Source organism: Gallus gallus, chromosome 17 (genome assembly GCF_016699485.2).
Source record: "Gallus gallus isolate bGalGal1 chromosome 17, bGalGal1.mat.broiler.GRCg7b, whole genome shotgun sequence".
In the NCBI taxonomy this organism is placed as follows: domain Eukaryota; kingdom Metazoa; phylum Chordata; class Aves; order Galliformes; family Phasianidae; genus Gallus; species Gallus gallus.
In genome coordinates, this window is record NC_052548.1 from 10,656,817 (window position 1) to 10,674,880 (window position 18,064).

The following is an 18,064-nucleotide window of genomic DNA, read 5'->3' on the forward strand; positions in this document are numbered from 1 at the left end:
GAGGAAAACAGGACGTGGGAGTCCCTTTAATGCACTCTATTGGCCTCCTGAGTAATCTTATAACTGACGTATTAAAAAAAAAAAAAAAAAAAAAAAAAAAAAAAAAAAGCGATATTCTCCGTCTTATCCCATTTTTTTATAAGCGATGGGTTCATTCCCTGACAATAGTAAAAAGGCGCTCACGTGAGCTGCTGTTTGGGAACAGCAGCCCCTCTCCGCTGTTGGAACCCCGCGGCACCGCACGGCTTCTGCTCGGTGTGCCGCTGCTGCGGGCCGGGAGCGGGAACGGGGCGGGCGGAGCTGGGGGCAGCGAGGAGCTCTCGTCCCCCCACAGCCCCCATCCCTGCGGCTCTCGGAGGGCTCCGCGCTCCGCGCTCGGGGCGGTTGAAGCGCCGCTGCGGTGGCTGCCGGCCCGGGCGGAGCGTTCTGAAGGCGCTCAGACTCTTCGGAGACATTTTTTTCCACCTGGGGGTAATAATCCCGTTCATTTAAGCACAACGTGGCATCCAAAATTAGAAGTGTAAATGCCTTTATCTATTGGCTTACGGGACAAGCTTCTTGGGTCTGAGGTTTTAATTTTGAATTTTCTCTCCTAATTCGAGCTTTCCTAAAACAACGCCGAGGGTTGAAAAGGTGTTTACCTCCGTGTGGGCGAATTCCTGAGCAAATTAGAACTCATCCTATGGAAGTCACTGCTTCAGAAGTGCGGGATGGGCGCTTTGGGGACGGCTCACTGCCGCCCGCGCCCGCAGGTGAAGGGAACCGCGACCCAACGCGTTCGCGTCTGCGGGGATCGCACGGAAAATTCGCCTTGAAGTTCTCTGTTCCCTGTTTCAGTTCACTGCTTTTTAGTCCCTTTTGGCGCAGGTTAAAAGGGTGCTCTAAATTTGTGGTAAACGTGAGTGTTCTACTACACAGTTATCATACAACGGGATCCCCCCTCGGACACAACCCGGCTATTACACAAATATTGAACTCCACAATATTTGGGGTTCCGGGAAATCTCCGGGGGAAAACAAAACACAAAGTCGGGCTCTGAGCCGCCAAAACGGCTCCACTGACCTCTGCTCGTTCTCGGTTTTCTGCACGCAAAGCTACACTGAAGTGTACGATAAAGCCACATCTCCAGGAAAAGAAAAGGAAAGAAAGAAAGGAAGGCAGAAAGAGAAAAAAGAGGGAAAAAAAAAAGAAGAAGAAAAAGGAAAGAAAGAAAGAAAGGAAGAAAGAAAGGAAGAAAGGAAGAAAGAAAAGAAGCAGGAAGATCCAAAAGCACTCCTCCGTTTTTACCAAAAATAAGAATGCTAAAATAACGAGGGGAGCAAATCTGTAGTGCGGACGTGTCAAATTGGTTCATCTGCAATTGTCTCAGTGAGGCTAAAGGTGAAAGTGTTTATTGTTCACGATAACCTTTGAGCCCTGGGATCAGAGGATTTCTTTTAGGAAAACACCTTTCAAAGAGATTACTCTTCAATCAGCTGCCACAGCCGGCTTTACGCACACTTACTATTTCTCGTTACCTGGGAATGTAAGCGCTGTGCTCACTGACAACGGATTGAAAATCACCGCGTTCTCCCACGGCTCCCGCTTACCCAACGCGGGGCAAAATGAGGGCGGACCGCAGTTGTCGGCACGGCAGTTCTCTTTCAAAAATTACCGAGCCGGTGCGGGGCGATCGGAGCCCTGACTTCTAATAAAGACCTCCAAGGGCCGCTCCGAGTCTCGTCTTGCCAGTATGCAGCGTGTCAGATAAACGCAGACATGCAAGGGAAAGAGACAGGACAAGAAAACGCTGCCAGAAGAGCCTGCAGCTTCGTGTGCATCTTTAGAGTGATCAGCTGGCATCAGGTGAGAACATGTCATGTTGTGGAATTACATCACGCAACTGCTCTTCATGACAAACTGCCAGCGTTGTGTGGTGCGGATCTTGGAAACGGGAGCCCGTAAGTGAACTGCATCTGAAATGAGAGCGGCGGGAGCTCAGCACTGCAGCGCGGGGCACGGAGCGAGCAGCGCTCCCGGAGCACTTCTCCCGGTTTGGGATATTTGCTTCAGCGTTACTCTGCGTTCTGTGTGGCACACACACACACTCCAGTGATTTCCTTCCCTCTTGTCGTACCGCGTGTGCTTGGAGTCCCGAAGCAAATATTTCCACCACTGCATTCTTTAATGACAGTGCAATAATCACTAATATAAACCAGAAAGGAACGCTCAGCTCTGCTATTCCAGGGAATTCTCAGGCTGGCGAGGTTAACAGCGTTACTTATTTGCACGGTTTCTGATATCTCCCCATTTAATGTGATCGTTTTCTATTTACAAAGCTGGTGAAGGAGATCCAAAGCAAAGAGACCCCTACTATGTAACGTAACAAAACCACCTACTGATTATATTTGCTGATAACTATTAATATCTTACGTGAAAAGATATACTATCTCGCACGTGAAGCCCTCTTCTTTTTCTGTCTGCTTTCGATCTTTATTTTGCATTTCTCCCTTTGGGAAGCAACAGGCAGAGTAGGAGCACCGCGAGAGCGACGGCTGCAGCCGTGTAAAGAGGAAGCCCCGTCGAGCCGTGCGCAGCGCCGAGCCGAACTTTGGCAGTGAACCGCGGGCGCGGAGCCGGGAACCCCCGGAGGGCTGCGGACACGCACCGGCCGGGGCTCCGCTCTCGGCTTCCCGCGGAAGGTGCGCGGCTCTTAGGAAATCCCGGGACGGCAGCAGAGCCGTGGCGGCGCCGTCGTGCAGGGAAGAGAGCGGCCGACGGCGGTTGGCATCCGCGCTCCCGTCGGCGAGGCAGCAGGAGACGTTGGTCGTAGGCGAGCGGCTGCCCAGCCCGGACAGAAAATGAATTCTCGTTGTTGGATTTCGTTTGCTCCTGAAAATGGGCTTTTATTAGATTTGTCGATTAAAGGTATAGATGTGACCCCACAGTGTGTCCGCAAAGCAGAGGAGCGGGCAGCTCCGTCCTTTCCAGGTGAGCCGCCTGCCCTCCCGTCCCTACTGAGCCGAGCCGTCGGAGTCCCCGGCGCTACCTGCAGCCCGGGCCGGAGCGGGGACCGCTGTGCGGACGGAGCGCACCGCACGTACCGAACTGCGGGCTGCCCGCAGGAGCTGCCTCGGCTCAGCGGCTCCCGGCGCTGCCCCCGAGGCCCCGACGGCTCGGCTCGGCACGGTTCCGCGGGCAGCGCTGGTCCCGCGCCCCCTCCCGGGCAGCCCCACGCACCTGCCGATCTGCGGGGAAAATAAAAGCGGAAGATTCGGGGTACACTCGTTTCTTCTTGCGGCTGCGGGGCACCTCGGCCTTCTTGCGCGGCGCAGCGCGCCCCGCCGGGCTTCTGGTGAGGTTCCCGCCGGTGCGGGAGGTGCGGATCTGCGGAGCGTGTGACGGCTGGTAACCGTGCGGGCGCTGCCTCGTCGGTGACCGACGGCTGCGGAGCATTCGAGACGGACGGCTCCGGCAGCGCGCCCAGCGCTGGGCTCGATGCACACACGGCGATACGGGCACCTGCCGAGCCCCACCAGCAGGAGCACACCGGGCCCGGCACGGCCCCCGCCTCACCCCCAGCCCGCTGAGCTGCGGAATTCCCGAGGCCGCGCCGAGAGCCCGAGGGGGAGCGCGGGCGCTTCGGACCCGTCCCGCAACCCCGGGGCAGCGGTCGCCCGCCCCCGTCCCCCCCCCCTCCCCCGCCGGTCGGCGGCCCAGCAGATGAAAGGCTGCGCTCCAGGCGCGCCCCGCGCCGCAGGTCCCCCCCCCACCCCCCCGGGTGCACATGTCAGAGTTCACAGACCTGGCTGCTGCCTTTACAACGCTGAGCTGTAAAAGAGCGGATATTAAACCCGTATAATGGATCCAACTCCAAGGAGAGGTTAAATTTCCCAGTGAAATGAAGGTATTTGCCCTGAACTGGGAAAAGGACCCCCGCCCTCCCCCGGGCTGGGAAACGCGCGAAGCCATCAGAACTCGGCGGTAAACTCTGCCCCCAGCCCTGCACCTGGCACCGGCTGCCGCCGGACCACATGTGCGCGCCACGCTGCTGCCAGCCGGGCCCAGGCCGTCCTGCCCCGCGAGCGCGGGGTGCCCGGGAGGGCGACTGCGGATTGACGGTGGGGGCGAGGTCGGGGTCCGGCTCGGTGTGATGTGAACTGGGACCGGAGCCGGGAGAACGCGTGGCGACGCGGGCACGTTTTCCGCCGTCGCCGTCTCTGGGCTCCGAGCTCAGCCCCTGCCCGGCGCCGGGCCAGACACGACAGCCGCCTTCTCACTGCGGCCGCTGGCGGGCGGGGCAGCGCCCGGGGCAGAGGGGCGCGGGATGAGGACCCTCACGCGCCGGGGATGCCTGGGGGACTTGGAGGTCGGGTCGGAGGAGGTCGAGATGCCCCATACGCGGCCCCGTTCGCGGGTAAACCCCGGCCCGGAGGTTCCGGCGCCGGGCGAGCCGCTTGCCTGCGGCGCGAGGAGCGCAGCGCGGGGCCTCGCCTGTCGCCGGACTGGGCCCATTGCGTGGGGCTGACTTGGCACCTCCCGCGGATCCGGGCCCGCGCCGGCGGGGAGAGAAGGCGGCGGAGCGGCTCCGCGCCGGGCGGGGACCGCCCCGACGGGCCCCGGGGTCGCCGCTCCTTCGGGCGGACGGAGGGTCCGAGGCCTGCGGCACTCAGCAATACGGGAGGCGCTCCGCCGGCACGGAGAGAACGCGGGGCCCGGCTCCGTCTGCCACGCTGCCCTCAAAAATTTACTTAAAAAAGATGAAGGCGCATGCAAATGCATGGCGCCTTCTTGCTTGTGCCTTTAATCATGGTAAATTGACTCTCGTTCCTCCAGGCCCCCCGAAAATATACACAGCGCGCACCGCACCTCGGCAGGGCTGGAACTCCCAGCGCGCCGCGCACTCGCACGCACCGGGACCCACCCGGGGCGATCTGGCGCTTCGCGGCCCCGTGCGATGCCGCTTTCTCAGCAATTTTCCTACCCAAAAGCTGCCGAGAAGGGAACAACAGAGATAGCATCGGGCTGCCTATATCAAAGAGATCCCGCTTAATTAAAGTGGCGGTGCGGCGCTCTCCGTCTTCCCCACGGCGCGGCCCGGACCGCGCTCTGTCGACGGCTCTCGGAGCCCCCGGGTGGGACCCTCTGACATCCCGCGGGGCGCCAGCTCCGGTCCCCTTCCCTCTGCCCTACGGGCACCGGGCGTCCCCGCTGCCGCCCCCCACCTGCTGCCGGGGCTGCGGACCGAGCCCCGGGGAGGGGTGGCTTCGAGGCGCGGGGAGGCACCGCGTTGTGCGCGGAGATCATTTGTTTGTGCCACCGAGCGGCAGCCCGGTAATTTATTGTTATTGTTAGCAGTAACTACACTTTGCGGCTCGCTTACATTTATCCTTCCGAGGGAGGATGCACGGGCTACATCCGTCAGCACCGGGCGCACCCGCCAACCGCTCCGAGTGGCCCCGCAGTGCGGTGCGGGACGGAGGGCGGACGGCAGAGCGACTCAGAGCCGCATTGGCCGACGGGGCTGCTCGGGGACTCCGCGGGCTCCGCCGCTGTCGGCGCCCGGGCCCACGTCGGGATCGCCCCGCAGCGGGCTGCTCCCCGCGTAGCGATGGTCGATGCCGAGGCCGTGCGGAGCGCGCAGCGCCGCTGCGAGGGAAAAAAAAAAAAAAAAAAAAAGGAAAGCCTCTGAACCCCGCGACCCCATCACCGTCCGCGCTCCGCACGGCCGTGGCAACGCAGCCGGTGCCGGCGGGAGGCGGCGGTGCCCGAGTCGGGGATGAGCGGCCCGGGCAGCTCCGCACGGGGCAGCCCCGGGATCGCGCCCGCCGGCCTCGGGAGTCCCGAGCTCGCCGCGCCCCGGCTGACCCCGGTTCGCTCCCGGCCCCGCAGCTCCCGCGGTGCCCCGGGCCGTGCCTCCGCGCGCCGGCAGGGGGCAGGCTGCGCTCGGGGCCGGGCCGGGCCGGGCCGGGCCGGGCCGGGTTCGGCCGCGGCGGGATCGTCGCCTCCAGCGACTGCGGGAAGCCCACCCGCACCCGGGGCCCACGACCGCCGCTCGCGAGACCGCCCGCACTGCCGGCGCAGCCAACTCCAGTCCCGCGAGGATCCCCTCGAGCCCCCGGGACTGCTCGCCTGCTCGCCCCCAGCCGGGAACTCAGCAGAATAAGCGAACACGGAGGGGCCGCACGCTCCGGAACGCGCGGTCATCCGCACAGCCGCGCGGGGACCGCGCGCTTAAGGCAGAAAAATCGCGGGGCTTCTCTGTCTCCGTCCCTTCGAGTAACGCGGGGCCCCACGCTATCCCGAACGCGCGCACAGCGCCGAGCGGAGCGGTCCCGCACGGGGTCCGACTGAGGCCCGAAGCGGCGCTTCGCGCGGGGCTGCGGCGGCCGCGGAGCTCTCGTGGTGGCCGCAGCCCTGAGCCGCTTCTCTCCGCTCCGCCGCTTCGTTCGGGAAACAGGGAGCGGTGTTTGGCCGCTGCGATCTCCAAATTAAAACAAAACACCTCAAAACAAAAAGATTTGTCTTGCAAATAAATGCCGAATTAGAAACAAGCCGCGGGAGGTGGGGCTGCGGGGCTCGACTTGGTTTAATTTCTGTGATGGTTTTGCGCGTGGGTGTCTTAATTGTATTTTGTTTTTTTCGTTAAAAGCATTTTGGAAACCGAAGGTAACACCTCATCGAATGGTTCTCGGGGCAGCGGGCGGGGATGGGAGCACCCGGCGCGACGGAACCCATCTTTAGGGCGATATTTGTGAGTAAAAGCCCGAGAACAAAGATGAAATGGATCCCGGGGTGCGAGGATGTTGGGTTCCCGCTCCGCTCCTCCCGGCCCCGCCGCACGATCGCTTCGCTATTTTCGTTTGGGTTTTTTTTTTTCTTTTTTGTTCGGTTGATCCTTTTTGATTGTTTTTTGTTGTTGTTGTTTTGTTTTTTAATGAGAATTTACAAAAACTATTGCGGAGAGGAAAGAAGGGCTGCGATTGTCCTCGTAGTCGTAGGAGACAGATTGTGGGAAGCCCGATGTGGTGGAGAAACGGAATCCTTACACGAAAATAAGGAGGTAACACAGAAAATTAATGTACATGAGATGCTTTTCTCTCCGCTGATTGAAGTCTGAAATTTAAGCAGCTTTTATCTTGATCTCAGAATTGAATAATCGTATATTATTTTTTCAGCATTAGCTACAAAGGTTTTCAGATTTATAATGTCCCAAACAAAAATAAAATAGGCTCTATCACTTAAAATCCTTCCCAAAATATTTTACTAAATCACGAATTTCACTCAGAGCTGTTTCTGCACGCGTAGAAAGAGGCTTTATCTTAAGACCCAGAAAAAGACGCATTAAGTAATTCAGGTTAACACTTGTCCTGCTTATTAAATATCAACATTTGGGGAGCATTACAAAATAAACTCTGTTCCTTCAGCGGGGTCACAGCACAGCACGGGTCACATTAAGAACCCCGCGCGGAATCCTTTCCAGATTTTTATTTCCTTAGATTTAAATTTTAACAGTATCAGCAGAGAAACAAAAACGAAAGGAAAGCGCGAGCCCCGGGAGCTCGGGAGATCTTTGTCCCGCGTGCGGAGATCGGTGCGTCTCGCTATCCGTGGATCGGTTTCGAACAAGAAAATAGAAGAGCGCGATATATTAAAATATGGTTGTTGATTTTTTTTCACATGTATATCGTGTGCAAATATACGCATTGTGTATATAAACACGGAGCATCTACGCGTTTCAGTACTTTTGCATTTAAGAGTACGAAAAAGCACAGCACATCCGAAGCCTTAGGCACGAAGCATTATGTACGAAGGGCGTAAGGAGCCCTCCCGGCCACAGCGCGGGCCGCTCCGCCACCCTCAGCCCCGGGCGGGGCCGCCGGGGGGACGCGGGGCCGCCGGGCTCTCCCTCGGGCCGGGTCCCTCCGTGGGCAGCGCGGAGCTCCGAGCCGGGAGCGGCTCTCAGCTCCGGGCCGGCGCAGACCCGGGCGGCAGCGGCGAGGCGACTCCGGCCCCGCCAGGTGCCAGAGCGGGGATCGGGCGCGGCCCCGGCGGCTCCCGCTCGAGGGCTGCACCGTTGTGGTCGGGCCCCGCCGCCACCTGCCCGCGCCCGGCCGGGGGCCGCCAGAAGCGGGGGAAGCGGCGCAGCTACGTACCGCTGGGCAGGAGCCAGGAGCCGCCGTCGGGCCGCGCCGCCGGCTCTCGGCTGCCGCCCGGCCGGACGCGACGCGGCGGAGCTGAGGCTCGGGGCTGCGGGCGCCGCTCCGCCGCGCTCCTCGGCGGCAGGGCTTTCTCCTCCCGGTCCCCGTTCCCCAGCCCGGGGCGCGCCCCGGCTCTGCACCCGGTCTGCGCCCCACGGCCGAGCAGAAGAGAGCCGGGCCGGGCCGCCCCGGGGTGCGCGAAGCCCGCCCGCCTCGCGCCCCGGGCGCCGCCGCGCTTCGGGGGCTGCGGGGGCCCGCCGGGGCCAGGGCACTATTTGACGTCGAGGAGACGGATCACCGCGGCGCAGCGATACTGCGCGCACCAATGGAGTTCAAATGTCAGCAAGTTTGAGGAGGGGTGAGGCGCCGGGGGGTGTGTTCCTCCGCCGCGGCCCCTGCTCTAAACGGCGCGGCTCCTCGGGACGCCGCATGGCACAGGGGCTGCGGAGCGCCGGGAAGCCCCGCCGCCGCCCGGCCCCACCGCTCCGCCCGGCCCGGCCCCGGGAGGGCCCTCCTGCGGGCGTGGGGCTCGGCGCTGCCGGGAGCAGGTGACACCGCGACCGCCCCGCGCCGTGTGCGCGGCAATGTGCGCGCCCGTGTAGCGCGGCCGCCCCATGGGCACGGCGCCGGCTCGTTCCTCTGCCCCCCGTCTCTGGAAGCGCCGGCAGGAAGCGCGCCTCATGTCTCCCAGATAAAAGTAAAAGCGCTCCCTCCTCCTGGCAGCGCAGCGCCCCGCGCTCGGCCCGACGCGGGGTGCGCGGCCCCGCCATCCCCGGCTCCCCCGTGCCGCCGCCCCATATGGACATCGCCTCGGGCCCCGAGTCCTTGGAGAGGTGCTTCCCGCGCGGCCCGACGGACTGCGCCAAGATGCTGGACGGCATCAAGATGGAAGATCACCCGCTGCGCTCGGGTCCGGCCACGCTCGGAGTGTTACTGGGTGAGTCCCGCTCGCTCCTCGGCCGTGCCCCAGAGCAGGCGCTCCGCGGCTCCGCGCCGTCCCGGGCTGCGCCGTGCGGGGCTGACCGCGCGCTGCGGGCGCGGGACTGTGAGTGACACTTCGGGGCGCGCGCCGGGAGCGGCCGCTCCGCGCGGTGCTGCCGAGCGCGGGACCGGGGGCCGTCCCGCCGCCTCACGCCGCGCTTTGCCGTTCGCAGGGTCGGAGTGCCCGCACCAGGCCGTGTGCGAAGGCTGCCAGAGGCCCATCTCGGATCGCTTTCTGATGAGGGTGAACGAGTCCTCCTGGCACGAGGAGTGTTTGCAGTGCGCGGTGTGTCAGCAAGCCCTCACCACCAGCTGCTACTTCCGGGACCGAAAGCTCTACTGCAAACAGGACTACCAACAGTAAGAGCACCGTGCGCCCGGCGCGGCCCGGACCGGCGCGGCGCGGCTCGGCGGCGCGGCTCGGCCCGGCCCGGAGGAGCGCCGCGGGGCTCCGAGCCGACTCCGAGCCGCGGGCGTGCGGACGCCCAAAGCGCCGCAGGAACGGGGCAGCGCCCGGGGCTGCTGAGGGCGGCGGGGACCCCAGCGCCGGGGCGGAGCGGCCGCCTGGAAATGAGCGTTGCGCTGAAATAACGCCGAGTCCAAACGTCCTCGCGTTTGGACCCGCTGCGCTCCGCGGTGCCGTCGGAGGGGGCGGCTCGTTGCGGCCCGCCCGGCTGTCCGCACGCGGCCTTCGGGGGCACCGTCACGGGCAGCCGAGCCGGTGGGCTCCGTCCGCCTGAGGTCGGGACCCGTCCCGTAGCCGCTCGCGGCGCCGGCGCTGCGCGAGGACGGCCCCGGGATCCGCGTACCTCCCGCCGCGCCCGGGCGCTGACCCGACCGGGAGAAGGCCGGAGGAGCCGCGTGCGGGCGGCGAGCTCCGAGGTGACCGCGCGGAGCCGTCGGGGCGCATCTGCCCGGCGGAGGGGGAGCAGGCGCGGGGCCGTGCGGGGGTGAGCGGGGCCGTGCCGCGGGGCCGTGCCCGCAGGGGCTGGCGCCGACCGTGGCTCCGCGGCCGGGCGGGGCAGGAGGAGCCCGGCGCTGCCTCTTTCCTCGCGGGCCCGGGCGCTCCCCGCGCTTTATTTTATTTACACTTTGTCCCCAAAATGTCAGGCTTTGTCGGGAAAGCGGCCTCCCGCCGCGCCGTGTCCTTGTGCGGAGACGGAGCTCCGGCCCTGCGTGGTGTTTGTCCTCCCCTGCAGAAGCCCACTTCATGCTTGTCACCGAAATTGAGGATCCTTTTTGTGCCGGGAGGGGGGCGAACATGGGCACTTCAATCACTAGGACATAATATGGCTCTGCTAGAAGTCTGGCAACAAACAAAGAACAACAACTATTGGTTTGCATCAACTTTTGTCAGGCATTCAGCAGGCTTCCAGAAAGGCCTGAAGTGGCTTAGTGGCAACAATGTGCATTTCATAGCTACAGCATGAAAATCCATCTCCATGGAAACTGGTAGTAAATGCTAACATGACATGCTGAGTATAAATATTGTTAGGGTTATAACTCTTGTATAAATGGCCCAGATAAATGTCCCCCTGTTTAGGAATTACAACAAAACGTGTTATTTCATACTGCAGCCCTTACCAGCATGCTATTAAAGAATCTTCCACGGGCCTGGGTACTTCACATGAAAGAAAACCAGAGTTCTCTGCTGCTCTGCCGCAGTCCTGCCATTGTGGGGCTGAGGCTTTAGCAATATTTGTGTTTTCTCGGGCTGCTATTAGGGAAGCGTCTCCACAAACTTTGTGTTTGACTTCTACCCAAGATAAAACACACCATAGTGGCTCTACTGGGAGGTCAATGAAACTTCTGCCCATGTAGGCAATGTTATCTTAGGAACTTCTCTTAATTGAGAAGGAATTTAAAATAGCTGTTAGTCTACCTGAAAAACGTACAAACAAACCAAGGGCATTATTTAGCAATATAAATATTTATGCTGATAGACGTATCGCTTCAGTCCTATCTTTAGTTTCTGTAAAAGTAAGGATAACGTTTTTAAGTCAAAAAGCAAGTTGATAGGAGTATTGCTTTGTGGAGAGAGAAACTTATTTGACTGCAAATAGAAATGTAACTTCTTCAGAAATTTCTGTGTTATCAAAGGGGTCCGATTGTTTAGGGGGAAGCGGGGTGAGCAGGCTGACGAGCAATAAAAAGATATCAACATGTTGGCCTTTGTTGCATCCCAGCACCTAGTGTGACATTACATGGTGGCCTGCTGTGTGTGCCCCCAAGGACTGACAGCAGAAGGAGCTCATGGAAAGGGGAGGGGAGACACGGTACATCCGAATTTGTTTTCTCTGAAATTTTATTAGCCCAAAAGAGCAAACGTGAAACTGTGCTGATATCGCTTGCGTGCTTTCCCTGTCCGCAGTGTTTTAGACGTAGAGAAACCATCTTTTGCGATAGCTGAAGTACAAAAGAGCCATAAAGACACGCGGGCTGCTTCCACGGCGGCACGATGCAGACGATCGGTTTTGTCAGTGTGGAGGAGGAGTGCAGCAGCAGCGGCTGCTCAGCCATGTCCCGCTCACAGCCGTCCCCAGCGCAGCAGCTCCATGCTGCCTGGTGCTGAGCAGTGTGCTGGGGGCGCAGAGCTGGGACGGTGTCAGTACAGAAGAGCAGTATCAGTAACATCAGGTGTTTGCTGTTACTTGAGTCTTGTTTAGAGATCTCTGGAAAAAAATAGAAGAGGGAGAATAAAGATTACTGAAATACCTTAGTTGCTGAAATGTACTTTAAATAGATTTTCTGTATGTAGTAATGTAATTTAAAGGTCAGATTTCTCCAGAACTCCCAAGACTATAATCAAGTGCTGTGTGTATCTTTGGAAAGCTGCTGTCTCGTCTTTCTAATGAAAGCAAGCTTCTGATGGGTCAGATATCAGACCTTAAACCGTTCACTGGGTCAGGAACGATTCCTGCCCATCCCGGGATGAGGGCATTTGGCATTAGGGGGGAGGTTACAAATATTTATCTTTTTTTTTTTTTTAATAAAAATGTTGGCTGTCTGATGCTACCCCTGTGCTTGGAATGTTAGAGTAAATCCTGGGGGGGGGGGGGGGGGGGGGGGGGGGGGGGTGGCTTTGTGGCCCAAGCACAGTTTGAAGCACTCAGAGGTGCCTGATAAATCTAATTGATCACAAAAATTCCACTGGTCTATCAGCAGAACCTGCATTTTGCTGTGCATGCATTCTATGCTGTTTTTATAACAGTGCAATTCAACTTTTTTTCTTGAGAAGTACATACTGCTCTGTTGATTTCATGTGAAGTATTTACTTTGCTAAGATGCAATATTTTGAGAGACACAATACCTTTGATTGCAGGGCTTTTAGGGAAAAACACGGAGCAGAACAATGGCACCAGGGGGGCGGACTCTTGCAAACCTGAGTCAAACAAAATTGCTTTGATTTTAATGAGACCTTTGCCAAACTGCAGGATTGGTGCCCATTTAGAACCTTACATGCACAACTTTTTCTATAGAAGTTTGTTTTTCTGATAAATTGAAACCTTTAGAATGAACGCTTCTCAAAAGTAGGTGTTTTACGTAGTTATAGTCACGTTATTTGCTTAAAAGAGTTTATTTGTTATATCACTCATAATAGTGCTTCCTGCTGTAAAACATAAATATTAATATTACATTTCTTTTCCATTTGTATGTTCCTTTTTTCTTTCTTCTTTTTTCTTTTTTTTTTTTTTTTGTGATTCTGCTTTTCTTCTGCTTTGTTTTCTTCTCACTTCTCACTGTTACGTAACGATTTGCCCCAGTTACTGCTGATATATAAATATATCTATGCCACGAACAATAACCGTCTCAGGTTACATTTTTATATCTATGCAAACTAAATATAATATCTAGAAAGATCCATATTCTTATTCTAGTTGTGAAAATAAAGGCTATAAAGGCGGTCATTTATTCAGGGAACAGCATAATGAGCCATCACAGTTCATATTTCCTAATTTTTCATTACTGCATTTTAAGTTTTGCTTGAAGTGGGAAAGAGAAGTATGTAGATTTTTGTTAGATTCTTAAAGATATGTCAGGCATTGTTTTTGCATCATTACTGAATGCTGTCAAAGAAGTACTTGTACTATATTTCTGGTACCTGTTTGTACCATTCTTCATCTTTGAGTCCTTCCTTGCCCGTGTCTGTACTTTCTGTGTCAGAGCAGCATGGAGCAGCGTGTACCTAGCAGGAAGGAAACAAAGTGCTGTGAAACCTCGTCGCTGTGTAAATGTTAACTCGCCCGGATTTTGTAAATTCTTTCACATGAGCTTAATGCTGAGAGTGATGATTCCTGGTTCAGCTGTGTTTTATATTCAAAATAAGACAAAAGCTTCCTATTAATAAATGTCTCTGATTTTCGTGGAGGTTATTTTTCTTGCAGAGAGAGAGAGACAGGGAGGGAGAGAGAGAGCGAGGGAAAGCTTTTCTGCCATGAGAGCAGGCTGTGGAATGTAGGCAGAATTCAAGGCGCAAGAAGTGACTCGAGCTCTCAAGTTCTGCTGTGTGCTGAATGGGCAATACTGTCTGCTAACAGGAAGATTTTATTTGTTTTCAGTTTTCCTTTGTTTTGTCCTTTCAGGCAGGCTCACTGTTAATCAGTGCGGTGCTGTCCCGCTCAGCTCCGTGTGCCTCCTGCGCCGGGCCAGTGGTGCTCCCTGTGCGTGTCATTGTGCAACAGCGTAAGGACGGACTGGAACTTACAAATGCGGAATAATGTAGGCACATGCTCAGGTCGTACAGTAATGATTAAAGTTATGTCATCCACTAAAAATGCTTTTAGAAGTGTCTGAAATACTCTGGCTTTTTTTGCTGAAAATGCAAATAGTCCCGCGCTGTCAGACACATTGGCCAGGTTTAACGTTGTCTGTAAGAGCAGGCTTTAGTAGCACCTCCAAACAATGCCAAAAGCAGGAGTGCTGAGGAAACGTAACTGTTGTTTGTGCAGATGACGTAAGCAGAATTGCAGCAGTTCAGGCAGAGCCCCCTCGAGTCCCCATGGTGTCAGCAGGAATCCATCTCCTTGTGGACACGGACAGGGGCTGCAGAGAAGATAACTGCAGGTTTGGAAGCAGCCCCGGACCAACAGAGCTGGCAGAGAGCTGGGTTGGGTGTTGAGGTGAAGAGGTGTCATGGAGTGGAACACATTTAAGAGTCTGGGGAGACATTTTGTTTCCTTCGACAAGCATGGCAACCTCACTAGACAAAGTAATTGCAGTGGTAACGTATAGTTTTATCTGCAGTAGGAAATGATAGGGAGGATCATTTTGCAACATAGGCAATATGCAATTATATTAATAAGAGAATAATTTATAATACTTAACTTTCAAGCTTAGAAGAAATAACCAATACATATGATATACACTACTGAAATTTCTTCACTAGTATAAAATGAATAGGAGTGCTCTTTATTCTCTTAAGAAATTGCAGCCATTATTTTTTGGCCTACACTACTGAGCTAATTCAAAGACACACATTACACCTTTTCAGTTATCAATAATATATTGTGATAAAATGGCTCGATTATAATATAAGTTTTTAGATTAATTATTTTATTAATGTATTTTAATTGTAAATGTATACAAAGTATCTTCTTTTCCTCTGTTGTGGAGCAGGCTACAAAGCAGAAATGCCTTGAAATGCTTACTGCTCTCGTGAGCTTGAAAGGTGGTGGCAGAGGCTGCCTACGTTGCTCAGATAGATGGAAACAAATTTTCAGTAGAAAAAGGAGTGCTTTTTCATAATGCAACTGTAATTTTTATTTTTCATTCCAGACAAAATTCACAAAAGTGAGATTTATACTCACCCTGCTTTTCTTCACTGCTGTTCTTGTTGTAACAAGAATTGATTTCGTTTTGTTTAATACCTCCTTCTGCTGGCATGAAGAATGCAGCAGATAAAGTAGTTATTAGACGTGAGCTCAGGTTCCCCGCATGCTCACAGTGCAAGTCAGCAGGAGGTTAGAGTGCACCCGAAAGAGGACGGGGCCTTCAGTGTACGGAAATCCATAAAACCAAACGTGCTGCCCTTGCTGAGCAGTTGGGCATGCAGACACACACAGAGCCTGCACAGCCCAGCGCCCCACCGCAAAGAAGCGCACAGACTGCTGCTGGCAGCTCAGTGGGGTAACTGGGGGAAGAGAGGACTGTTGAAATAATTCTTTTTGCTTATCATTGCTAGGCTGAAGAGCAGGCAAGCCCACGTTGTGTCTGCTTTGCACAACGCTTCTCGTGCTGTGTCATGCTATTGGCAGTTTTGGAAGAATGTGGTGCATAATGGTAATATTTCACGATAATGTTGGAGAGCAATTTTGTACTGCTTGAGCTGACTGTGCGTATTTGGTGAGTGGCATAAAGTGCAGATTCACAATGACTATGAATTTTAAAAACCGGTGAGATGGAAAAAGTACATTACGGTACCCTTTAAAAAAGACATTTCAGGTCAGGAGACAAATTTGCAGAAAACAAACAAACAGAAAAAAAAAAAAAAAACCAACAGGGATAAATGCTTCTTTTTGCCTGCATTTCTTTTGCTTATACGATAAGTCTTATTATTATTTCAGTGAAGAAAGAAAGCAAACAAGTAAATAAATAAAGCTGTGGAGTGAGTGGTGCAGCAATCTCCAGTAAAGGTAAACAAACCGTGTATTGCTCTTGGATGGTTTGTGTGGCAGAAAGTTGTTTTGGCATGAGGTGGGGATGGCTGCATTACTCAGAACGCAAAGATTGATTCATAGTGAAACGACGGTGTCTTGTTCATTAAAAAATATCCAACCCCCACATTTGTTCTGAAACAAAGAGTTTGGTTGGGTGTACACAGCAGTGTGGGGTGAGCCCTGCCAGCTGAGCTGCAGGCAGCCAGGTTCTCAAACGAGAGGAGTTACAGTGCAGTTAGATGGGTGCTATGAAGAACAGAACTTTCCTTTCTTTAACTGAGTTGGAATAAACATATCAAGTGAGCCAAGAATGATTGTCAAATATTCACCTGTGTCACTGAGGAATGATTTTCTCTTGATAGAAAATATTAGATTTGGTTTTTTTTGTTTGTTTGTTTGTTTTTTTTAGAAAGTAGAAGTGTTTTCTGCATGAAGGTATTGTAAAAAGAGAATGAATAAGATTATGTTGCAGTGAGAACTCTAACAGCACTGGTAGCATTTAGGGAAAGATGCACCACTTTTTTTCCTTTAATGACTAAGTACAATAAAACAAAACACGGGAATAAATTCATATGTAGTGTAAAAGAAATATAAAAAATCAGGTTAGACTTCTGAGTTCAAGAATACAGAGCACAAGAGAGCAAAACCTTTAAGGTCGAACAAGATGACTTTTGGTTTTAAATATGATTTTCTTTGCTGTTTATAACATACATGCCAGCACAGATCTGAATCTTGCCTGCCTTGCTCAGGCAAATTATTCACTGTTTCTGGATACTCTGTTAAATTCAAGATAAAATTGAGGCAGATCTTCAATAGTTGTTTTATTTTCAATAGTTATATATATATATATATACATATATATCACAACTCGTACATTTACTTTAAGTTCTTGAACTTGCTTTGGCTAGAATGATATTCCTCAAATGAAATATTGTCTTGCTTTTGTTTTACCCTTTGGTGTGCCTGCAATTGCTTTGAATGTATCTTGACAAACTCATGCAATTGCTCCGGCTGATGCAGTCCTTGAGATCAGAGCCAGCCGTGGCATCAGTGATGTTTTGAATGTCCAGGCAGGTCATCATTGCTACCGTGATGTGAGGAGGAGACAGGAACAGAATCCTGGAAGTTAATGGGCAGTTCTAAACAAATAGGCTCTGGCTGTTACCAAACAAATTGCCAATACGTATTTTCTCCTTTTACACAGCTAACACATATCCACTATGCATGTATTGCCACTGCCCTTTACTGGATACCAAATGCACCTTATTAGATGAAAACACCATGTGTGGCAAATTATGCAATTTCAATAGAGTTTATGTAGAAGGAAAACCCTTAAAATAAAGCATCTTGTATGCAACATTAAGTATTCCAGCCTATAGAAGATAAAGTGTTCAGATCCATGTTGCTAGAGGAATCCAAAACCTGTTACAGCTTTTCAGGACTGAGATGGAAGTCTACCAGCCTACCTCAAACCTGTGTGCTCACGCTGAATAGAGGGAATTTTACTCTCTTTTCAAAAGCTGTTTGCTGTGGGCTGCTGAACAAGTAGACGTTTGCAAGGTTGTGTTAAAGTAAAGGAATTGTTAAAATGATTAATTCCAGTGTGTTATTTTGGTGGATTTGAAATTCTACAGTGGTTTTCATTATAGATACAGCAGAACTGCTACAGCGCAAATTGATTAAATTCCATTTAATATCAATGTAAAGAAGGAATAGCATATTTTTTAGGAGCTTCAGAAGGGTTTATTCTCTGGTGCTTCTGTAACAAGCCAACATGTTTACAGAGAACACTTGTGAGGGAGGTCATTGCTTTGCTTCCAAAACACAGGACATATTATTTTTAATATGCAAAAAAATTTCCTTTGCAAATGTTGACATGAACTTGTGAACATGCAATTCCTATTGACTTCAATGAGAGCTATCCTCTCTCATCAAAGGATAGAGCTTGGCTCTTGATTTTACTGCAATCACTGTATTATTTATAATGTACAAGCGTGCACATGCACTCTCCCAGTAAGAGCTAATAGAATTTATGTGCACATGCTGAGGACCAAATCCTCCTGGTAGCTGTTAGGAAGTTTGCTCTCATGCGTTTGTTTCTTAGCGTAACCTGAATCAGCATTCACTGAATAAAAAAAGAAAAGATAAAGGTCTTTACATAACAGTCTACGCCCATACGCTTTTTCACACTTGTTACTTTTATTATAGGTTGTTACTATGGTAGGAAGTAAGCAGATCTGCAGAAGA

At 53.5% G+C, this 18,064-nt stretch overlaps 3 protein-coding genes across 4 annotated transcripts in view; 2 read left to right on the forward strand and 1 right to left on the reverse strand.

The window, feature by feature from the left end:
- Positions 1 to 2,449: 2,449 nt before the first annotated feature.
- Positions 2,450 to 3,643, reverse strand: ALC (protein). Its single transcript, NM_204440.1, is given in 2 exon segments — positions 2,450 to 2,871; positions 3,220 to 3,643. Coding segments are annotated over 2 exon segments (615 nt in total). The 5' UTR covers positions 3,436 to 3,643; the 3' UTR covers positions 2,450 to 2,472.
- A 606-nt stretch (positions 3,644 to 4,249) lies between these two features.
- On the forward strand, positions 4,250 to 7,699 carry LOC121107053 (basic proline-rich protein-like). The gene is made up of 2 exons (XM_040649154.2): positions 4,250 to 6,733; positions 6,922 to 7,699. Exon 1 carries the CDS (start codon positions 5,383 to 5,385, stop codon positions 6,331 to 6,333), a length of 951 nt encoding a protein of 316 aa, XP_040505088.1. The 5' UTR covers positions 4,250 to 5,382; the 3' UTR covers positions 6,334 to 6,733; positions 6,922 to 7,699.
- Positions 7,700 to 8,609: 910 nt separating this feature from the next.
- Positions 8,610 to 18,064, forward strand: part of LMX1B (LIM homeobox transcription factor 1 beta) — a 136,913-nt gene continuing 127,458 nt past the window's right edge. For both annotated transcript variants that reach the window (XM_046901667.1, NM_205358.2), the window contains exons 1-2: positions 8,610 to 9,117; positions 9,335 to 9,521. In XM_046901667.1, the coding sequence (XP_046757623.1) occupies positions 8,979 to 9,117; positions 9,335 to 9,521 (326 nt within the window). In that variant the 5' untranslated portion in view covers positions 8,610 to 8,978. The remainder of the gene's footprint in view (positions 9,118 to 9,334; positions 9,522 to 18,064) is intronic.

What these genes read in the sequence shown, in the direction of transcription:
- LOC121107053 (XM_040649154.2), top strand. Translation starts at nt 5,383, where the DNA reads ATGCACGGGCTACATCCGTCAGCACCGGGCGCACCCGCCAACCGCTCC.